The sequence below is a fragment of the Hesperophylax consimilis genome, chromosome 16, assembly GCF_061612785.1.
Source record: "Hesperophylax consimilis isolate HC1 chromosome 16, BYU_Hcon_1.0, whole genome shotgun sequence".
NCBI lineage: Eukaryota > Metazoa > Arthropoda > Insecta > Trichoptera > Limnephilidae > Hesperophylax > Hesperophylax consimilis.
In genome coordinates this window covers 30,747,982-30,767,532 of record NC_142851.1, presented here as the reverse complement: position 1 = coordinate 30,767,532, position 19,551 = coordinate 30,747,982, and the positions used below count along the sequence as shown (strand labels likewise).

Below are 19,551 nucleotides of genomic sequence, written 5' to 3'. Positions count from 1 at the left end.
GCATTTCCATGCTTCTCGAGAACCCTTCTGCTATAATGTGGGCTTCCATGGCATTAGCACTGTCACGCCAGTTTATGAAGCACCTATGTGCTCAGAAGCAACTATGTGTAGTTTAGTAGCTCTAGCACATATGCAGCAGTATGAGTTTCGCACTCCCAGAAATAAAACCTTTTTAGTTCGTATCCAACTGTGCACCCTGCGCCAGATGAGGAGCTAAATCCACTTTTGTACGACCTCTTTGCCCAGGAGCCATCTGCAACCAACGTTACCAAAGGATAGCCACCCTCGTCTACGTCACCGTTTAAAATGGCTAGCCTTTTTTCTTCTTCACCAGCTGCGATCATTTCTTCTAAGGCACATTCTTCAATTGTTGGCGCTAAACATTGTTCTATTTTCGTGTAAGTCTTACAATCCATATTTGGCATATTTAAAACCCCACAAATTTCATTCCATTGTGAATACCCATTTCTTGTACACATCACTCCTTCGACGACAGAAGTATTTATAGACATTTTCCGTTTCGGGTCTTCGGAGTGTACGTATTCTATTTTCTTGCACATTTTGCACTCGAAAACATACTGGCTTAGAAGACCATTTCGTCGTTCCTTCACAAATTTTAAATCGGAAAATGTGCAGTTGGTGTGTTCGTGCTTTATATTTGATATCTCCTTTTTTATGTGTGCAGCAACCTGTATACACGCACCCACAAGTCTCATTTACTTGTGCGTGTGCAGAAGATGAGCTCGGAGCAGGCAGTCACATGTATATAACTACGCACAAGTCGCGATGTGACTGAGGTGATGAGCGAACAGCAGGCGCTCTAGTTGCGAGTTGCGACGTGACTTTTTTATGTGAATACCGCACAAGAGTCCGAACTGCTCCCGTATGGAGCCAGTGAGACTGTGGATTCCCCAATTGGCGACTTAATTGGACTAGTATTACAAAACCCTGTAAGCTGATAGCTGATTTGGCCGTAACTAAGTCGCCGCGTGTATCATTATTTCTCCAGGTAATTATTTTATATTATATTTAATTAATATTCTTTTTAATAAATATTATTTTTAATATTGTGAAACAACATAAATTAATTAAAATCAATTTACTTGCGCACGCCGTGATTTGAATCCGAGACCTCCGGACTCGAAGTCGAGAGCCTTACCCCTCAACCACGGAGGCAAAATAGATGTATCTACGTACATATTTGTAGTAAGTAATAATAATAATAAAGTTAAGTACAATACAATATTAAATAATGTAGACCTCGCTATTTTATTACGAATATGTACCTAGGCACCTACTTAATTTTTGGAATAAATGAATAACAGTAAATGAAATAATAAGAACTGATCGCGATAATAAGTCGCTATTGGGCGCGGCGCGACGATTCGTGCATGCACCTGCAGCCACGCACACACACGCATTGGGGTTCACCAATACACCGATAGCGCTTTTGCTGTCCCCGTTGAGATGAACGAAATAGAAATAATTTTTACAAATACCTATCGTTAAAATTTCTCGGCGCTCCTGCGCGCTCTTAAAGAACCTACTTGAAATAATACTAACGATTCTATGATCTTACTTAGTTTCAATTTAAATACAGTCAAACTCTGTTATAACGAGCACAAGGGGAATATATACATGTTGTAATACAAAAGAAAACGTAAAAAGGGAACAATTTTGCGATGACTTTCGCAGATTTTATGACAATTTTACATTGTGCCCGTTGGATAGAACGGTTCACATAGCTGACAATCTTACACAGGTGGTGCCATAAAAATATGAAAAATCCCTAACGGGATAGGAAATTCCCGCTCCTTTTGATTACTACTTTTGTTTTTTATTTTTTTTATTAATACCCCAAACTAGGCAAATACCCGTGTTATGGTGGTAATAAATAAGAACTTACTTCGAGAATAATTCTTGAATAATTCTTGAATAATTCCCAACCATTTTTTCAGATTCAACGACTCATTAAAATTGTATTCAGAAATTGTGTTGACAAAATTATTTGCTCGGTATATCAGTGACTCTTTTAATCAATTTTGTCAGTAGTTAATTATTATTATTATGTAATGAGCAGACAGCATTCTGCTGATGCGCTCATATCTGATTTCACAAAAAGTTTGACAGTAATATTAGTTAAGTAAATTATACATACTTGAAATGGTTTAGGCCAGCGATAGAACCCGTAGCACTCTTTGTGCAGGTATGGGGACTTGTCCCATTCTTCTTCAGTTAAGTCTTTATCAACATTAAACTGCAGCCAATCATTGTCCGGACGGTAACCTACAAAATAATAGTTTCAGTATAAAAACCAATAATAAGAATTAGAGACAGAATTTCAAATAACTGGTGACTTGGGGAGTTTAAAACAATTTTTCATATTAATTAAGGCGGGAATATGTTATCATTGATAGCACTTTTTTAGAAAGTATCCGATACTCATGCTCTAAACTCAAATCGAAAACAACTTGTCGCGCACAGTCCGTACACATCACTGCTGAAATCGCAAGACCCGCATCGATGGAATATAATGTTTATCGAAATATCAAAACCAGAATGCTTTCAAAACCACACTCACAACAATCCTTTGCTGAGGCAGCTGTCATTTTTATAACCCGTCATCCTTTGTTGACTGTTTTGTTCCTAGCATTAATCTAAAACACATGCAAGTGACGCCATGTTTAAAGTCTCGATGACGAGAGTGGGAAAAATCTCGCCCAGCTGTGTGTAGCGGGAGACGAGTCGCTGACGAGTTTTGGGATCGCAGAAATTAGTGAAAGCGGTGAATTATAGTGCATACATACAAAACATGCTAAAACCCTGGTGACAGTAAAATGGTCAGCGAGAGCAAGCTATAGTAAAGGTATAGTAACAGAGTGTGTAAGAGTAAGACAACAGATAACGCAACTCGTCGGTGTACAAAGTTTGGCGCTCGAGTAGGCATGCTGCGGACAACTGAATTTGACGAATGAATACTGGCGAATTATAAATCTTGATTTTGTACTTCCAACCTATTGAAAATAACGGAAGATTATAGTAGTTGTCGGATTACTGAGAGAGTACTGTAGAAACTTCCAACCTGGCATAATCTTCCCATCTGGTTTGGGTACGCCTGCCCTTTGGAAGGGATCCACGTCCACTTTCTTATGCTTCTTCTTGCGCTGCTTCAGCACCAGCGTGATGAGCTTGACAGCCATCTTGCGGATGAGGATGGAGTCGTGGATGAGGCACTGCATGATGAGCTTCACAGCTCGCGTAGTGTACTTGATGTCCAGGTGCATTAGGCTGGGAAGGATGGACACGCACATCATAGAATGGCGCCAGTGACTGAGGAAAAGACAAATGGTAAAAATGTCAATAATACAGATAAATTGCTTTTCAATATTTGAGAAAATTTGATAAAAAAAAATGTATGTTAATATTTAACCTTTCCGGGAGTAAGTTACGTAATTCTGGCTGTGCTCTGGGGTGTGAGTTTTTTTTACATAAATAAAGATATATATTTTTTGATTAAATTTTATGATAGTGTGCAAAATAAATAACAGCCGATATCTCTGTCGATAATGATGTAAAATGTTTAAAATTGGTGTAAAGTCACAGGAATATGCCCATAGATGGCAATACGATGCATATTTACAGAATATGCATCGAATATGAATATGCGACCCCTGTCGTCCATAGCCGTCCATACTCCTTTGGCAAAAGTGTGTACCGTCGTTCATTCGCGTCCATACTCCCGGAAAGGTTAAGAATTTCATACATTTTCAACCATTTGATATTCTTAATCTATAAATAATTGAGGTGTATAGAAATGCTGATAGCAAAATAAAGGTAAACAATAAAATGAGTTAAATATCGGGTGAATCTGAAAGCATTTTGGATTTTTAACAAATCCATCATTAAAACATGCACTTCATAAAATCAAATTTAAAACAAACTCCGCAGCGTCTATTTGAAAATAAAAAAGCAGTTTTCAAGAGAAATAATTGAGAATTTCTGGGATATCAATTTTTTAAATACAAATAAAAACATATCAGTCATTGTATTCAAAACAGAACAGGGGATTTTATAAATCTTATAACACATATGTAAGGGTCAGTTGTTATAAAAATTGACTACAAAGTGTAATTAACATAATTTTCTTTTTAATACAACAATTTATTGTTGCATCACATTTTCATAAATAAGATTCAATTACATAACACATTCTCTGTTCTTTACCAACAATAAAGGACAACGCTTGACACTATCGCTTTTGTTTCTTCACTGTGGGATAATTAAGTTGTCGATTTGACTTCTGCAGTGTTAGAGTGAGACGGCAATTGTCGAAGTTATATTCAGTAGTACGAGCTTGCTCTACTTCTTTCGAACATAGAACTCCACTCCCACAGCAATATCCAATGTTACTTTTATCGCGATTAATAAATCTTGAATTATACGGAAGACAATTCAATAATCCTACACTCTATCATTTAGAAGACATTTACTCACAGTTGGGTAGATTCCGCTCCCTCCACCAATACTTCTAGTAACCCAATGAAGTGTTTAGCATTCTCTTCTCCCGACGCCTTAAGAGTGTCGTCCGATTCGGCAACCAGCTTCTGGAAGGCGGGATCATTCAGCTCTGCCTCCGAGAGCAGGACCTTGGCCCTCTCGGAGCAGGCCGGGGACCACTTGGGGTAGATGGTGATGGTGGGAAAGTGCAGCTGTACCGAGTTCACAATGTGGTCTAGAAGTCTGGAAAAATTATACTTTAAATATTTCAAATACATAGATACCTAGTACTATTCTCTCAGGTTAACATTTTCAACACACCAGAAAGACACATGTCAGGATGTAGGAAAACCTTATCCATTCCCGACATTATTTGGATTAAAAATTTAAATGAATTGTTGGTCTCCGGTGACATTTTTTGTTTTTTTTTTTTCAAAATATTTTTTTGTTTATCATTACTGTTCACTCGGAAGATTAACCGCCCAGCCCCCCACCTCGACCCTATCTGTTCAACACCTATTGATTTATTATGTTTTTAACCAGTGGACTGCCGATGGGTCTTCGGAGAAGATGCGATCATTTTAATATGATCGTTGTTTGAATAATTTGCGATGCGATTTTGACCTTAATACTTCGAAAAATGTATGAAAAACAAAATCAGCATTGTCTGTTTAATAAAACATTAAGTTCCACTAATATTTTTCTGTTTTATGTTTCGGCCTTCAAAAGGTTAATTGAACAAAAATTAAATAAAAAGTCACAGGAGACCAAAATATCATTCACATTTTTATTCCAAATAGCCTCAAGAATCACTGGTCGTAAGTCAGGTACGTCTCTTAACACCCTGTTTCTATGTGGGTTTTAAATAAGCCTTTTTTTTAATTAAGCATTCTAGGTTTCCAAAATCAAAACACTAACTTTTACGTAAGTTTTACTGCATATTATGACAGTGATAGTGCATTTAACAGCATTTGCAAAGGCATCTTGTTCTAATAATTCATGATGCTCAAAGATGCTTTGCTCATATAAAAAAATACAGTGTTAGACTTTTTAGGATTTTACTTACTTATGTGTTTTGGGTTAAAACAGATCCTAAAGGACTCTCAATATCAGAAGGTTGTTTTTAATAAAAGAATATTGAAATTCACTGAGTTTATTTGAACACATTGTAATACGCGACAATAAAATTTACATGGACGATTCTAGAATGTAGACGGTAATCTAAAAGGCACAACCAGTCGGGTCCAGCGGGAAATCAAGAATAATTCGGTCGGCTCACTGGCGGACCGTTGTGTTGAACACAGAATGTTGCCATAATCAGGAAATTAAATTAATAATTATTTTGTGCTGTTCGCTGTCAGGTCGCTGGTAGGTACCGTCTACAACTTGTTTAGTAATCAAATCTGAATAGCCAACCTTCTTCTTCCCATCTCTCTTCTCCCACCACTTCAAAATTAGGGATGCAATCCTACTGCTTACCTTATGACGCTCAGCTTCTCACTAGGCTTAGAGTGCACGATAGCGGGCCACAGGGTGGCGGGCACTTTCCAGTCGTGGCGTGTGACCAGCGGGGTCTGCTTCGGCCCCAGCAGGCAGTACAGCGCGCCCTTCAGCCGCTCGTGCTCCGTCTCGGGGTCCGCCGCCAGACACTCCGCCAGCTGCGGGATCACCGCGTTATACGAGTACGTGAAATGCGAGATCATCCAGTTGAGGCGGGCTTGCGCGCGAATTCTCACCTGGAACAATAAAAATACATCTTTTAACGACACTAGGTAGAGTTAATCCCTTTTTCCACAGGAATATGCAAGTATTCGATACTGATTTTGTGTATTCACGTCGCAAACAACTTGTCTCGCACAATCTGCATACGTCGCTACTGAATCACGTGGCCACCACCTCTCGAAACGAGAAAACTAGCTTACAGAACCTCACTCATAACTGGTGCTGACTGTTTATTTTTTGTTGACTGTTTTGTTCCTAGCATTGATCTATAACATGCATTATTACAAAATGTCGGGCACAAGTGACGATGATGCTATCATTTTTGCTAGACCATATATTTATTAATTGCTCCGCTACGTTTAAAACCTTGACGACGTAACGAGTGGTAGCGACTCTGACTGACTTTTTCAATTTTCCTGTATTACTGTGGTTTGAAGAACTACATACAGTTACTTTAGCAATAACATTGCTAACTCACCGCACTATATCTGCTAGTAGACAGCGTGACCAGATCCCTCATGACGTTGGCGTGTGCCTGGGTCAGGCCCCCGCCGGTCTGGGCACGGAACTCCTGCTGCAGTAGGGCCCGGTCAGCCAGCAGGGCACGTGGGTGTCCGGGCCGGCCCACCAGACGGTCCTCCAGAGTCCGCTTCACGGCCGCAAAGGCCTTCAGGTGGTTCTCAAACTGGGACGACGAGAAGTTGGTGTGGGCAACTATCTGGTCCCAGATCTGCAAGAATAAAGACGTTAGACCTTATAACTTCTAAATATATGTATGACATGTGGATGTGGTAATGAGTGTTGATCTGCTTAATTGTTCCGGGGTGCCAAGCCTAGCCAGGCTAGCTTTACACCTCATTTGTAAAAATGATTAAAGTTTTGGTAAATTACTCGCAAGTGCGTGTACAGTCAACCTATGGTAATTAATGCTCACCTAAGATATTCGAAACTTATGTAAGTGCGGTTAGGTAAGATCGCTTCCTTAGGATTATTGGCTAAGCTGTTTTAAGCATTCCCTCTCGGTTTTTTTCAGTAGATAGAATTAAAATAGTAAATAACATACTGCGATAATTGAGCAAAGGTTCTTGGTATCATCTTCATTGGAGTCCAACAACTGTTTCTGCAGCTCATGGATGGTGGCTGCAATGGCTTTTCTAACATTACCACCATCAGGCATTGATACGGAGCCATGAATACCAGTTGTGATCTTAAAGTTCACTGTCGGTATTTTGGATTCCATCCTGAAAAATAGGGAATAAAATCATTTTATGCTTTATTGAAAATCATTTATGTGTCAATCGAACTGCAAACTTACACTCGTACTGTCAATTATAATACCCGAATTCCCCATATACTGTATAACACAAAATGTCATAATATAGATATTCTTAGCAATAAACAGAAGTAATGCGTATGATCATAAATTAATACATGCATGAGTATGGAATGTATTTGGAGCATCTCCTATCATTATCCTATATTCCTCATCCCCTCCCCTTTACCTACTAAGTTTTAACACATAATAAAACTCCTATCTTGAAACTTTTTTTGGCTTAATGTTAATTAATCTCATATGTACAGATCTTTGTATTATAAGCTGTTTATGTCTTGCAAATAAATAAATAATGTATGCAGGTTTGTCAAAATTTAATGCTTAAAGAATTTGTAGTTAACATCTGTTGTTGATGTTAATCTGTTGTGTAGGAATAGATAATAGATACAAGGTAGGGATAAAATCTAATAAGCAGAGAATTATGTAATATATTTGTCATACTTACAGGATAACTCTCTCTTCTTCTAAAGGCGGCAAAACTGGGTTAGCTGCCAGTAGGCATTTAACAATGCTGAGAGAACGGTGCATTTCTTCTCTGGTCTGAAGGGCGGTACCGTCCATATGATCCTGCAGCTTCTTCAGCTCCTGGGGCAGATACCTGTTGATCATATTCTGCACGCATTCTATTTCGTCTTTGTTCGGTACGTGCCATTTTATCTCACACTTCCACAGATTACCGGGCTTTCCCCATTCTCTGATAGCCAAGAAGTTCTTTACACCGCTATCGTAGTCCATCGTGCTGCTTCTGAATTCTTGAGGGTAGATATTGCACATGGCCGATATGATGAAATTTAATGTAGACGAGGCCAATATGTAGCCCTCCTTGCAGACGAGTTGCAATGTTTTATCTAAGACGGCCAAAAGCCTTGGAATGTACACGAGTAGCTCTCCACCATCACGCTCTACAATATGGGACAACAACAGCAGATTGAATAGCAGATCATTGTCTAATGTTTCTCCTTTCAATATCTCATCTCCTTCGCCCAACAATTCCATGATAGTGTCACAAAGGTATGGTATAAATACTTTGAAGGTTTCTCTTGAGTTTACTCTGGCAAAGGCTCTTGCTAAAGATGCTGCCGTCATACCGGCTACATTGATTTCTAAAATCCGCTCTGTGACGAATTTGTGGAACTTTTTCAGCGCCAGCTTGAATATCTCAGTTGATGTCTGCATCAGCACTGTAACGGAGGCAGAAGCCAAAGCGCCTTCGCAAGTTGCTTCCAACTTATTCTTTGTGGAATCTGCATCTTTTTGTTCCATCCTGGTACTCTCCATAACGCTGGATTCTACAAGGGTAAAAACCCTGTCAAAATATTGAAGAACAAAGTCTTCAATTTGAGCTGTTGCTTCGCAAACTGTGTGTTCTTCCTCTGTAAGATCTTTCCAGTATTCTGAAGCCCCGCTACAATCTACTAGTGGTATAAATGTACAGAATACGGAAATAAAATGAAGGGTCACTAGAGTCTTTTTGAAGTCATTTGGATCCAATCCGGGTAGGGAAGAGAGCAACAATGGAATAACATGCGTTGGGCCTTCGGGATATCCATTCGAATAACCGGTGACTAAAGGTCTCGCTATAGCGACCACACATTGCATGGCGCAAGTTAATTTATGTGGCTCAGTCAGTGAATCCAGAGTGTTCCAGAGTTTCTCCACGGTTGGGGCAACAACCATGGCTGGTCTCAGGACAGCCAGTTGCTGTAGAGCAACACAGGCATCATTGACACCGGCACGACTGAACATGGCTTGAAGGGCAACATTGAGCATGCACTCAACGAACTTGGTGATGTCGTCATCGGTAAGCTGGTGAGAAACGGGGACTTTGTTTTCCCAGGTGTTCTTGTAATTTGTACGCTGCTTGTGAACCCTAAAACAACAAATACATGTATTGTATTTTGAATCATCAAAAAATATTACCAACCGTACTACCCTGAAGCAAAGTTCACCTGAGGGCGCTAAAATTGTGGAATAGAAAGTAATAGAACAAATGTTTTCAATGACAATGTTATCACTGACTTTCAAAGACAACTTGATTATTAGGTTAGTATGTAATTGTTATTAATTTAATCCTAAATTTAATATCCTATTTACTAAATGGCTTGTACAATGGGGTGTATTTTTTGTCATGGGACATTTCGACATTATCTCAGTGGACATTGAACACCAATTACCTCTGCTGGGATTATCACCCATTTTGAGGGATTATAGAAGACTATAGAATTGTGCAAAACTTTTTACCATTGTATTTTACGGAATGCATTGATGATTACCTCTGAACAAAGTGATAAGGGATCCTTCGCACCAGCTCGCGCAGCTTCACTGACCAGCGGCCGTTGTTGGCACTGTGAAGGTATGTCACAACAGTGGTCATGAAGTCATCAAGGTACTTCTGGGCGGAGCTGCCAGGGCCCAAGGCAGATACGATCCATAGCGCCATGCCACAGATATCTAAAAAAATAAATTTTATGACAAAAACAGTTTTCATATGCGTAATAATGTACGGAAATTAAATTTAATTAAGACTTTATTTAATAATTTATTTATCAGATCTAGAGGGTTATCAAAGTACCGTTGTTGCAGTGTGAACTCATTAAGATTTACTTCTAATTTTTCCTTAGTAAAAAAACCTTGGAAACAGCGAGGTTGTGTGTGTTTGCGCAAAGCACCCTTAATGCGACTTTTCTACGATAACAGCGCTATAAAAATAATATTATTGTTATTATGTGGATTTTGTTTAGGTGAAATTATCAATATATGTTTTGTGTATATATAAATAAGAGTGCACCAATATCAGTTTGTTTTTTAAACAAATCTACAGGTTTATTCCAAGATTGATGAAACTTTGCACACTTGACCTTCAAAACCGAAGGGAGGTAAATGTCTGCATGATATTTCGAAATCACATCCACCCCTTTTTCCCACCCCTTAAAGTAGAATTTTGATACTTCTTGAGGGAATTTTGCACACTTGACTTCTCTAAATATAAAATAAAAGCTTAGTTCTTCTAAACTACGCAATGGATTTTGATAGGGTTTTCACTCTCATTTAGAGAATTTCTTCCGGAAGGTTCACATACATAATACATTCAGATAATTATTGAAGTTTCGCAGTTATTGAAGTCACCACATTATTGAGTGAATACACCTTAATACAAGTATAGGTATGTTCAAACGTATTAGGAACTAACACGAAAAATTCTGCCTCAACACAGGTTAGCCTAGTGAGGCGGTATTTGAGAAACCTCGACTAACTGCACTTTTATTTTCTTTTTACCTTCATAATATTATGTTTGTATTTTTCTGTTAATTTTATATCTTTAAAAATAAAAGTTACAAATCAATGTACACCATAATATGTATTTATAGTTGTAATGTGTAAACTTTCCTAAATAAAGATATTATTATTATATTTATAGAAAGTAAAGTCGATGTTTATCCTTGAATTCGTAACCTCAAAACTACTCCAAATCATTCATAACCCCGAGCAACTCCGGATACACGTCAGCTAGTTCTAAATAAGAGGAAAATTACTGTCTACTTCTGATTTTGAAAAACTCGGTGTAAAGCTGGCCAACATTACAGTGAAACTCTCTTATCCGAAATATGAGTCTAGTGCTCGCCACTTTTAAGCATTCGTTTTGGAAATTTCCCGCCCCCGTTCAAAAAAATCATACATCTGAATTTTAATATGAAAACATATAAAATAATTATAGTGCTATGTAGCCAATGAATTCACCTATATTTTGCCGTTTATTCCATATTTTTAGGATTTATAAAAAAATCGTAAACTTTATAAGCATGTGAATTCTGCGTATTAGTTATTTTAAAAATTGCCGTACATAGCACTTATTTGGGTCAACATTGAATATTATCTATTTCTGAATAGTGTTTATGGCCTACTTGATAATAACAGATACAAATATATATTACAATATTTAATATTTAATTGTAAAAAGATATTTTAAAAATTTTGTATGAAAAACTATTTTACAGAAATTTTGTCAACTTGGGTTCGCAAACTGTCAAAATTGAATTCACTAAATTAGAATATAAAATATTTTTACCACAAAAAACTGCTATTGCTTTGGAAAGTAAAGTAGTTCACTGTATACTATTATCAATAAGAATAATATCGATTCTTGCTTTATTTACTTCGATAAAACGTTTTGTACGACAGCCATTTACACGAGATTTGACAATGCAAAAGGCACGTGGCAGGGAATTTACGCTTTGATCAGAAAAATTTGATCGGGAACCATTTATTGGATAACAAAACACCTCTGCCATAGGTCACCCCAAGTGGTTTGCTACTTTTGGTGAGTAGGGGTTTTTTGGTTGATTTCGGCAAAGAGGGAGATCAATGACTGTCTGGTGCAATTTGATGGGAGCACTCTCCCCAATAAAGACTCCATTGAAATGCTTGGAGTTACTATATCAGACCAGCTCAAGTATCGGCGATCCATAGAAGCCCGAGTAAATCAGGCCTCCAAAAAGTTGGGCGTCTTGTACAGGGCTAGGAGATTGTTCAACAGTGACCAGCTGCTGACCCTGTACAAGTCTCAAGTCCACCCAACTATTGAATTTGGGAGTCACCTTTGGGCTGGTGCCCCAAAATACTTGATAAACCTCCTTGAATCTGTGCAAAGGAGAGCGATCCGTCTGATTGACAATCCGTTGTTAACAGACCGATTGCCTTCTCTAATGCATAGACGCAATGTAGGCATGCTGTGTCTGTTCTACAGGTATTTCAATGGAGCCTGCTCCAAGGAGCTAGCAGCATTGATTCCTGATGCACCGGTGCACGTGCGCGAAACTCGACGGACACGAACTGAACACCCGTTCACGGTTGACGTTGGCTTCATGAGAACGGGCCGTTTTTACGACTCGTTTTTGTGTAAGTCGGCTCGTATGTGGAACGAGCTACCGGCATCTGTTTTTCCTCCCTCCTATAATAGTTCCCCTGTCTGTACACTGCACAGGCAGGGACACTCTTGTGAGGTGTCAATAATAAAAAAAAATTTAAAAAAGGGGTGCCCGGGTTCGTGGGTTAGGTTTATCCAGGTCTTGACGGCGGCTGCGTCTGTCCACCAACTGCGTGGCAGGCCAGATCGGGAGAGACTGGTGGAGAGAGACCTTTTGACCTCTCCAACAGGGCTCTCTCGGAACGTCGCCTTGCACCGCAGTGGGACGGATGGATTCATAAGTCCGTCACTCCTGGACTCCTGACCCCCAGATTCCTACTCACACCTCGTACCTTTTTCCTTCTTAGAACTTCCCATCCTTCCTTTCCTTAAGACCCTCCACACAGCATCCCCAAAGATGAGATAGTCCCTGAGGGGAATTATTAATTTTAAAAAGCTTCCAATACTATGGTACTAAACTCTTCAACAAAATCCCACTCTTTTTCAAAACTCACAACAATATTTTAACATTTAAATCTCAAATAAAAAGCTGGATACAAAACATATGGGAATATGATTTAGGATTTTCACGGCCAAAAGTAATTTTGGCGGTGAAAATTTTTTTAACATTTAAAAAACACTTATTTAACATTTAAATAACATTTAAAAAAAATTAACATTTATCATCGATCATTTATCACCGATTTATTAAATAACACATCTGCCCTGATGATGGACACTGCAATGCTGTCCGAAACGTTGGCTAAAGAAGGAGTTAGCGAAACACGGCATAACACCCCAAAAACAAACAACAAAAAAAAAACATATGGGAGACTGAAACTGAAACCATTCAACTGAACAAAAAAAACACCAAGTAATATTTATAATTATTACAACAAAAAAAATATTATTTTCCTCAGGGGCTTCCTGTGTGGAGCAAATGTAAAAATAAACTTTCCCTAGCAAAAAAAACTTGAAAACTGCAAAGCTGTGTGTTTAGTTTTAAAATGAGAGTATGCTTAGTTCCTACCTATCCCTAACCATCAATTTGCTGGGAAAGTGTTTGAAATTTGGGACAAGAGCAAGAACACTGCAAATTCGAGTGCGTTGGTTTTGAAAAAACAGAAGAATTGAACTACTGGAAGCAAGCTGTTGGTGCTTTTTGTATCCATAATCTTGGAAAAAATGACTATATTGGAAGTACTTAACCACTCAGAATATTAGAACGTCAAAAGACGTAAATATGATAATAGCGGTCAAGACATTAGAACGTCTTTTCACGTAAACGCGCGAGATTTTACAAAAATTGATTTATTTCCATCACTAGTATACGGATTGCCATGATTTAAAAAACAGAGTATCGATAATGAATAACGCTACGCGTCTGTATTCAAGAATATCTATGGAACGTAGAGGTGCATTATCTAAGCCGATTGAAACTGTCAAGATGTTCGTTAATAATTTATTGCGTTTCTAAATAATTTATTAAAAATATTTTAGTTAGGACGGTTAATATTTTGAGGTTACTAATACTTTTTAAATATATTTCTTCAATATATAAAGTGTTATTCCTTTATGCTACTCAGAAAAAAGTACATTTTTCAAGGCTTTGAAATAATGGTAAGCGATTTTTACATATTTTTAACGTTTTCATAAAATGTATATTTAGAAACGCAAATATTTATGTATAACAACACAATGCGATAGTGGATTTCATAATCTTTCCAAAACATTTTTTAGAATGAGGCTACGTTTCCCAAAACGTGAGTTATGAAGATTTTAGTAAAACTTGTAAATAACACAAAAATTATCACATTCTGACAGTTCTCAAAGGGACACATAATAAATAAAATTCTATGTCTGAGAGGTTAATATCGTTTAAGTACTCGTTACTTCGTTTTGTTGTGGCGGTGGTTACCTCAAGGTATTGCAGTAGAACTTACTAGTTATATTGTGCTGTGCTTGAACTCACTATTGATTGGTGTGCCTTTTCATTCCCTAACCATACAATTCCAACAAACATCATTCATTTCATATTGTTTTAAATTCATTTACAGTCCACAATTCAAGTTCATCAGAAGCTGTAATTCGGAAGCAGTTTCGGATGCAACACTGTGTATTTGAACTATGTACATATATTATGTCAAATCGTAGTTTGATTGGTGACAACACTCCTTCGACTGTGAAGTTTTAATAAAGAATCAACCATCCTTGATAACATTAACTATGTGCCTAAAAAGAAGCCTGTAAAAGGGCTATGTTTGTTAATAAATCCTACCAATGCTTTGTTGCCTGTGATTCTGGGTCTGCTTATAGGTTACAGGCAGGTTGAAAGATCTCAAGAACCTGGTGAACATCAGGGGAATGTGGGGCTCCCAGTCTATGTAGCCAATGTTGCTGAAGGCTGTATTTGCCATGAGCACCATCATTTCCTAAAATACAAAGAGTAAAAATGTGTAAGTTTAATTAAATTATAATATGTATACATAGATACAAAACATTATCTAGAATATTCCACGACAAGAACATTAATGACATTTTTTGGTATTTGATTGAAAATATTAGCTGATTGCAGGAAGTTCAATTTTTAATTCATAATAATCACCTAGCTACCAGCTACCCAAATTTGGGTAGCTATTGCTCGAGTGGTTAACACAATTTTACAGATTGGTTGCAAAGTTAGAGAAAGCAACTCCAGTGGCTGTACAAGGAGAGACTGGTCCCGCTATGAACAGAGAAGGCTGAAGAAGCTCAGTACAGGGATTCCCGAAGACATCTAGTCAAAACGAAGGGTACCTGACCCAAATAGGATAAGGGCAAAAAGATGAGACGAGATTCTTACTGATTCCCAGGCCAGCCCGTTATTACACACGTTCCAGATGTCCATCAGGTCATCGAACCAGAGTTTGAACCCCTTGTCCATATCCTCGGGCGGCTGGGAGTTAGGCAGGTATACCATCAGGTGCTGGATGGTATCCTGGTTGGAGGAGTTCCACGGGGTGAATTTGGGCATGATCTCATCCAGGATCTCCTGCGTGGCTGACAGAGGGAAATAGCTGAAATAATGGAAGAATAAAATTTTAACCAAACAAGGTTAGAAAGAAACCAGGGGAGTCAGGAACCAGGTAGAACCAGACAGACCAAAGAAGCAGGAATAAACGAGAAGTCATCATCTATTTATTTCTTGTTATCAATTTTAATCTGTAGAACTCAAAGAGTAATGAAACATACAGAGGTGAACTAAAAGGTATGGGGTTTCGAGGAGGTGGGGTGGTTTTGGACGTTTATCTTTCAGTGATTTGCAAATAAATGTGCCCAACATTCTGCAGGCAACTCCCATTGCCATTAAAGTCTACGATAATGAAATCTGCTTTTGAGCAGCCGTCCCTTTTTACAATGGTGCACGAATTCCTCGCCGTCCTTTGAAATAACTAAATATTCCAGATATCATGAAAAAGATTTAACACATTTCGGCCGGGTATTTTTTGGCAAATGCTATGATGAGTCGGGGCGAAAATAAAGGTCCTATGCAAATTTCTTTAATTTGTTTTAAATCGCTATATCTTCGAAAATAATTCAAATATTTTAATAAAAATTTCTACATAGTAACTCAGCATAGTCAATCCAAGGGAGCCTGCTATGCCTCAATACAAAGGACTATTCCATCAAAACCGTGGTTTCAGCAATTCCCTCATTTTTCCAAAAAAGAAATTTCTTCACTCATTCGAATGAGGATTGGACATTGTTCCGTTCCTTCCCATCTTTTTAAAATTCACGTCATTGACTCCCCAGATTGTACATTCTGTGGTCTAGAAGTGGGAACTTCAGTTCACATATTTTTTGGTTGTCCCTTTCTAAACAAATATCCTCTCTTCTATCAAGCCTTATCTAAAATTGCCTCCCCTCCATTCAACATCTCATCTCTTCTAAGTCTGAACTCGACTCCAATTTTCATTATAATTTTGAAATTTGCCCATTTAAATAAAATTAATATTTAAATTCACCTTTCATTTCTCAATAATTTTAAATGATGGCCAAGAACGCCCTTGAAGGGTGAAAGCCAGAAATAATGTTTAAAAAAAAAAAAAAACTCAGCATACCTACCATACTAAACGAAAATCAAATATTATTTTAAATGCAAGTCAATTAACCTTGTAATATGTTTATTACGGTCCACCTATCGGTATTTGCTCATTACTGCTTTCTTTAAATACTGCCGACAACCATAAATCCCATCCCGTCATAAAAACCCTCATTCCAGGAATTGAATTATTTCACTAACAAACAAAAATTTAAAAAAAGACTTGCATTACGATTCAATAATTATGTACATATAGTTGGGACCTTTACAAAGAGATTGGTTATAATAATCACGTAAAAACATTGAATAATTCGGTCTTTTTCGCCATTAAAATGAGGCCGGCGCAAAAGGTAGAACTATCCTTCCCGGCCTTAAGCATCAATCGACCGAACGGGTAGAACAAGGCTGCCCAACCCCAGGCCTGCGGGCCACAATGTGGCCCGCGAACGAATTATAAGTGGCCCGCGTGAACCATTTTCAAAAAACTCACCAATCCGCCAATTTGAAAAAGTGTTGAGGGCCCGCGGTTAAACAATAATGCAGCTTGCGCGCAGTGTTGCCAACGAAGGCGCAATTTATCGCTATTTAGGCTACTCAGAACGAGAATCAGCGACGAAAAAATCTAACCTGTTGAACTTACCTTTTAAACAAAAATACACCGGTTTTTGACATGCGTCCGAAATGGAATCTTGTAGCCACTCAGCCGATTTTTCAGTTAATATATCTTAGAAATTTATGCTGAATATTTTTAATGAAATCAAACTGGATTTTAAAATGAAGAGACCAGATGGAAGAATTATATTCGACTTGACAATATTCAATAGCTTTGTTTGAATCGTTTGATTTGTTCAATTGTTCTCTTTCTTTATATTAGTACAGCGCAAGAATCCCAACTATGTCATCTCCGAATTCAATCTGCTGTATGGCTGAAAAAAGAAAGGAGGGCAAGGAGATGGGGAAAACGAAGGTTGAGTTTGAGTTACCTGTCACGTAACACAACAAAAGCAGTAATAAAATATTGCACTTACGGTTTCACGCAGTAGATCAGCAAATCGAAAGTGGACTCCAAAGACCTAAAAAACATTTTTAAAAAAGCATCAGCATCTCAGTAAGAAAGTTCATAACAGCACAGAAACAAGATAATCACAGTTTCGTCCCCACCACAAAGCAAACAGATTGACATAGATCCCAAACCAGCGCACCATAATAAATAGTGTCATCATTACTCATTTTTTCCAGTTAATTGGGCCAGTTGGACGGGAATCTCAATACCAAGACGCTTCAACAACTGGTGGATGGGAGATTCCACTTCTGGTTCTTCATCCTCGTCAAAGTCTCGGCGTTTACCCCTACACAATGTTAAACATCCAAATATTTACAATGTCTGTATATTATGCTGCTTGTTCCGTATGGGTTAATGCTAGAGATGGGGATTAGATCTCAGATAGAGTTTGTTGAATCATAGTCAGATTTTCATAATTGAAGCATTGGGTGGAAAAGAGGCATTATCGTTAAAATTTCATTCTGAGACATACATTCTGCATTCGCAGTTTTTAGCCTATTATATTTTGATGAATCTATATGTTAGATCATTGAAAATGATTACAAAATAAGGTCCAATTATCTATTATTTGATATAAAACAGCATGTATGCGAAGGATTGTAATCAGTGATTCCAGAGCATATTTGTAGTAAAAACTGTAGATGTTATTATAAAACACAATACAGGTTGCGTATCACATGATCACATCGCAACGTCTAGCAGTATGATAGAAAAAAAATATTTTTGTGTTTAATTGAAAAAATATATCAGACAGCAAAGTGGCATCTATGTTTGTCAGGAATCGCTGTTTACAATCCTTCGAGTTAGTGCTGTTACACCCTGTGTAGTAAAAAAATTTAATATCTGTTGTCAATATCCACAATAATGTATTTTGTTGCACATGGGTACTATGTATTTTTTCCACCCATTGAACAAATCTAATGATGCTGTAAGTAAAACCTATGTTTTAAGTATTAGAAAATATATTATTTAAGAAAGAAAAATAAACAAGTGTACAACATACACAAATAAATATTAATATAAAAAGAAAAATTAAAAAGAACATTACGAAATATTATTTTTTGGGTTAACCAAATTAAAACGAACGTCCGACAGAAGTTTTTCGGTGGACAAGTGACAAGGTGGACGGAAGAACGGAGTATGACACTAGTCCCTTTAATTTAATGACATAGGTGTGTTAGATTGTGATGAGTTTTGTCAGATGGTATAACAGGGAACAGGCTATCGTTTGAGCTAATAATGCCTTTTTTCCACCCATTACTTCAATTACAATCAACATTTTCTGTGAATATGAATGAACAAATATTGATACAAACAACAACCAATGAAGTTGTCTCCTACAACGAAATTTCATGTTACCGTACTCTCTCAATAAACCGCCACCCCAAAAGCCGGGCAAGTGTCGAATTAGTGAGAGCAGCGGATTATAGTGCATGCGTACAAAATATGCTGAAAATGAAAACGGGTATTTCGTAACAAAAAACAAATGATAATTGATCGTTAATATTCTGTGGATAGGAGGACGGTCCGGCTGATTGACAATCCATTGTTAACAGAACGATTGCCATCTCATATGTACAGACATAATGTGGGCATGCTGAGTCTGTTCTACAGGTATTTTAATACAGCCTCCTCTAAGGAGCTAGCAGCGTTGATCGCCGGCGCACATGCGTGAAATTCGACATACACGTGCAGAACATCCGTTCGCAGGTGATGTTGGCTTCATGAGAACGGTCCACTTCTTCGAATCAGACGGCTCATATGTGGAACGAGTTACCGGCATCTGTTTTTCCTTCTTCATAAATTCTGAGGCTCTTCAAGACCCGCAGTAATAAATCCCTCCCTACAGCCCCTATCTTAACGTGCCTCACAACGCTGCCCAACCAGGTGGAGACATAGCTCTCTTGCCTTTTTACAGACATGGGTGCTGTTGTGAGGAGTCACATAAAAAA

The 19,551-nt window shown here is 37.9% G+C and overlaps 1 protein-coding gene across 3 annotated transcripts in view; it reads right to left on the bottom strand.

Moving 5' to 3' along the window:
• LOC149417035 (proteasome activator complex subunit 4-like) overlaps positions 1-19,551 on the bottom strand; it is a 61,290-nt gene that overhangs the window by 27,806 nt on the left and 13,933 nt on the right. For 2 of the 3 annotated variants that reach the window (XM_089641135.1, XM_089641136.1), the window contains exons 4-15: positions 17,763-17,885; positions 17,565-17,609; positions 15,298-15,511; positions 14,734-14,887; positions 9,826-10,003; positions 7,998-9,422; positions 7,283-7,460; positions 6,698-6,949; positions 5,977-6,233; positions 4,495-4,740; positions 3,083-3,330; positions 2,159-2,286 (exon numbers count right to left, since the gene is read on the bottom strand). In XM_089641135.1, coding sequence (XP_089497261.1) covers positions 2,159-2,286; positions 3,083-3,330; positions 4,495-4,740; positions 5,977-6,233; positions 6,698-6,949; positions 7,283-7,460; positions 7,998-9,422; positions 9,826-10,003; positions 14,734-14,887; positions 15,298-15,511; positions 17,565-17,609; positions 17,763-17,885 — 3,448 coding nt within the window. The remainder of the gene's footprint in view (positions 1-2,158; positions 2,287-3,082; positions 3,331-4,494; positions 4,741-5,976; positions 6,234-6,697; positions 6,950-7,282; positions 7,461-7,997; positions 9,423-9,825; positions 10,004-14,733; positions 14,888-15,297; positions 15,512-17,564; positions 17,610-17,762; positions 17,886-19,551) is intronic. The other variant, XM_089641137.1, reaches the window with a different exon arrangement.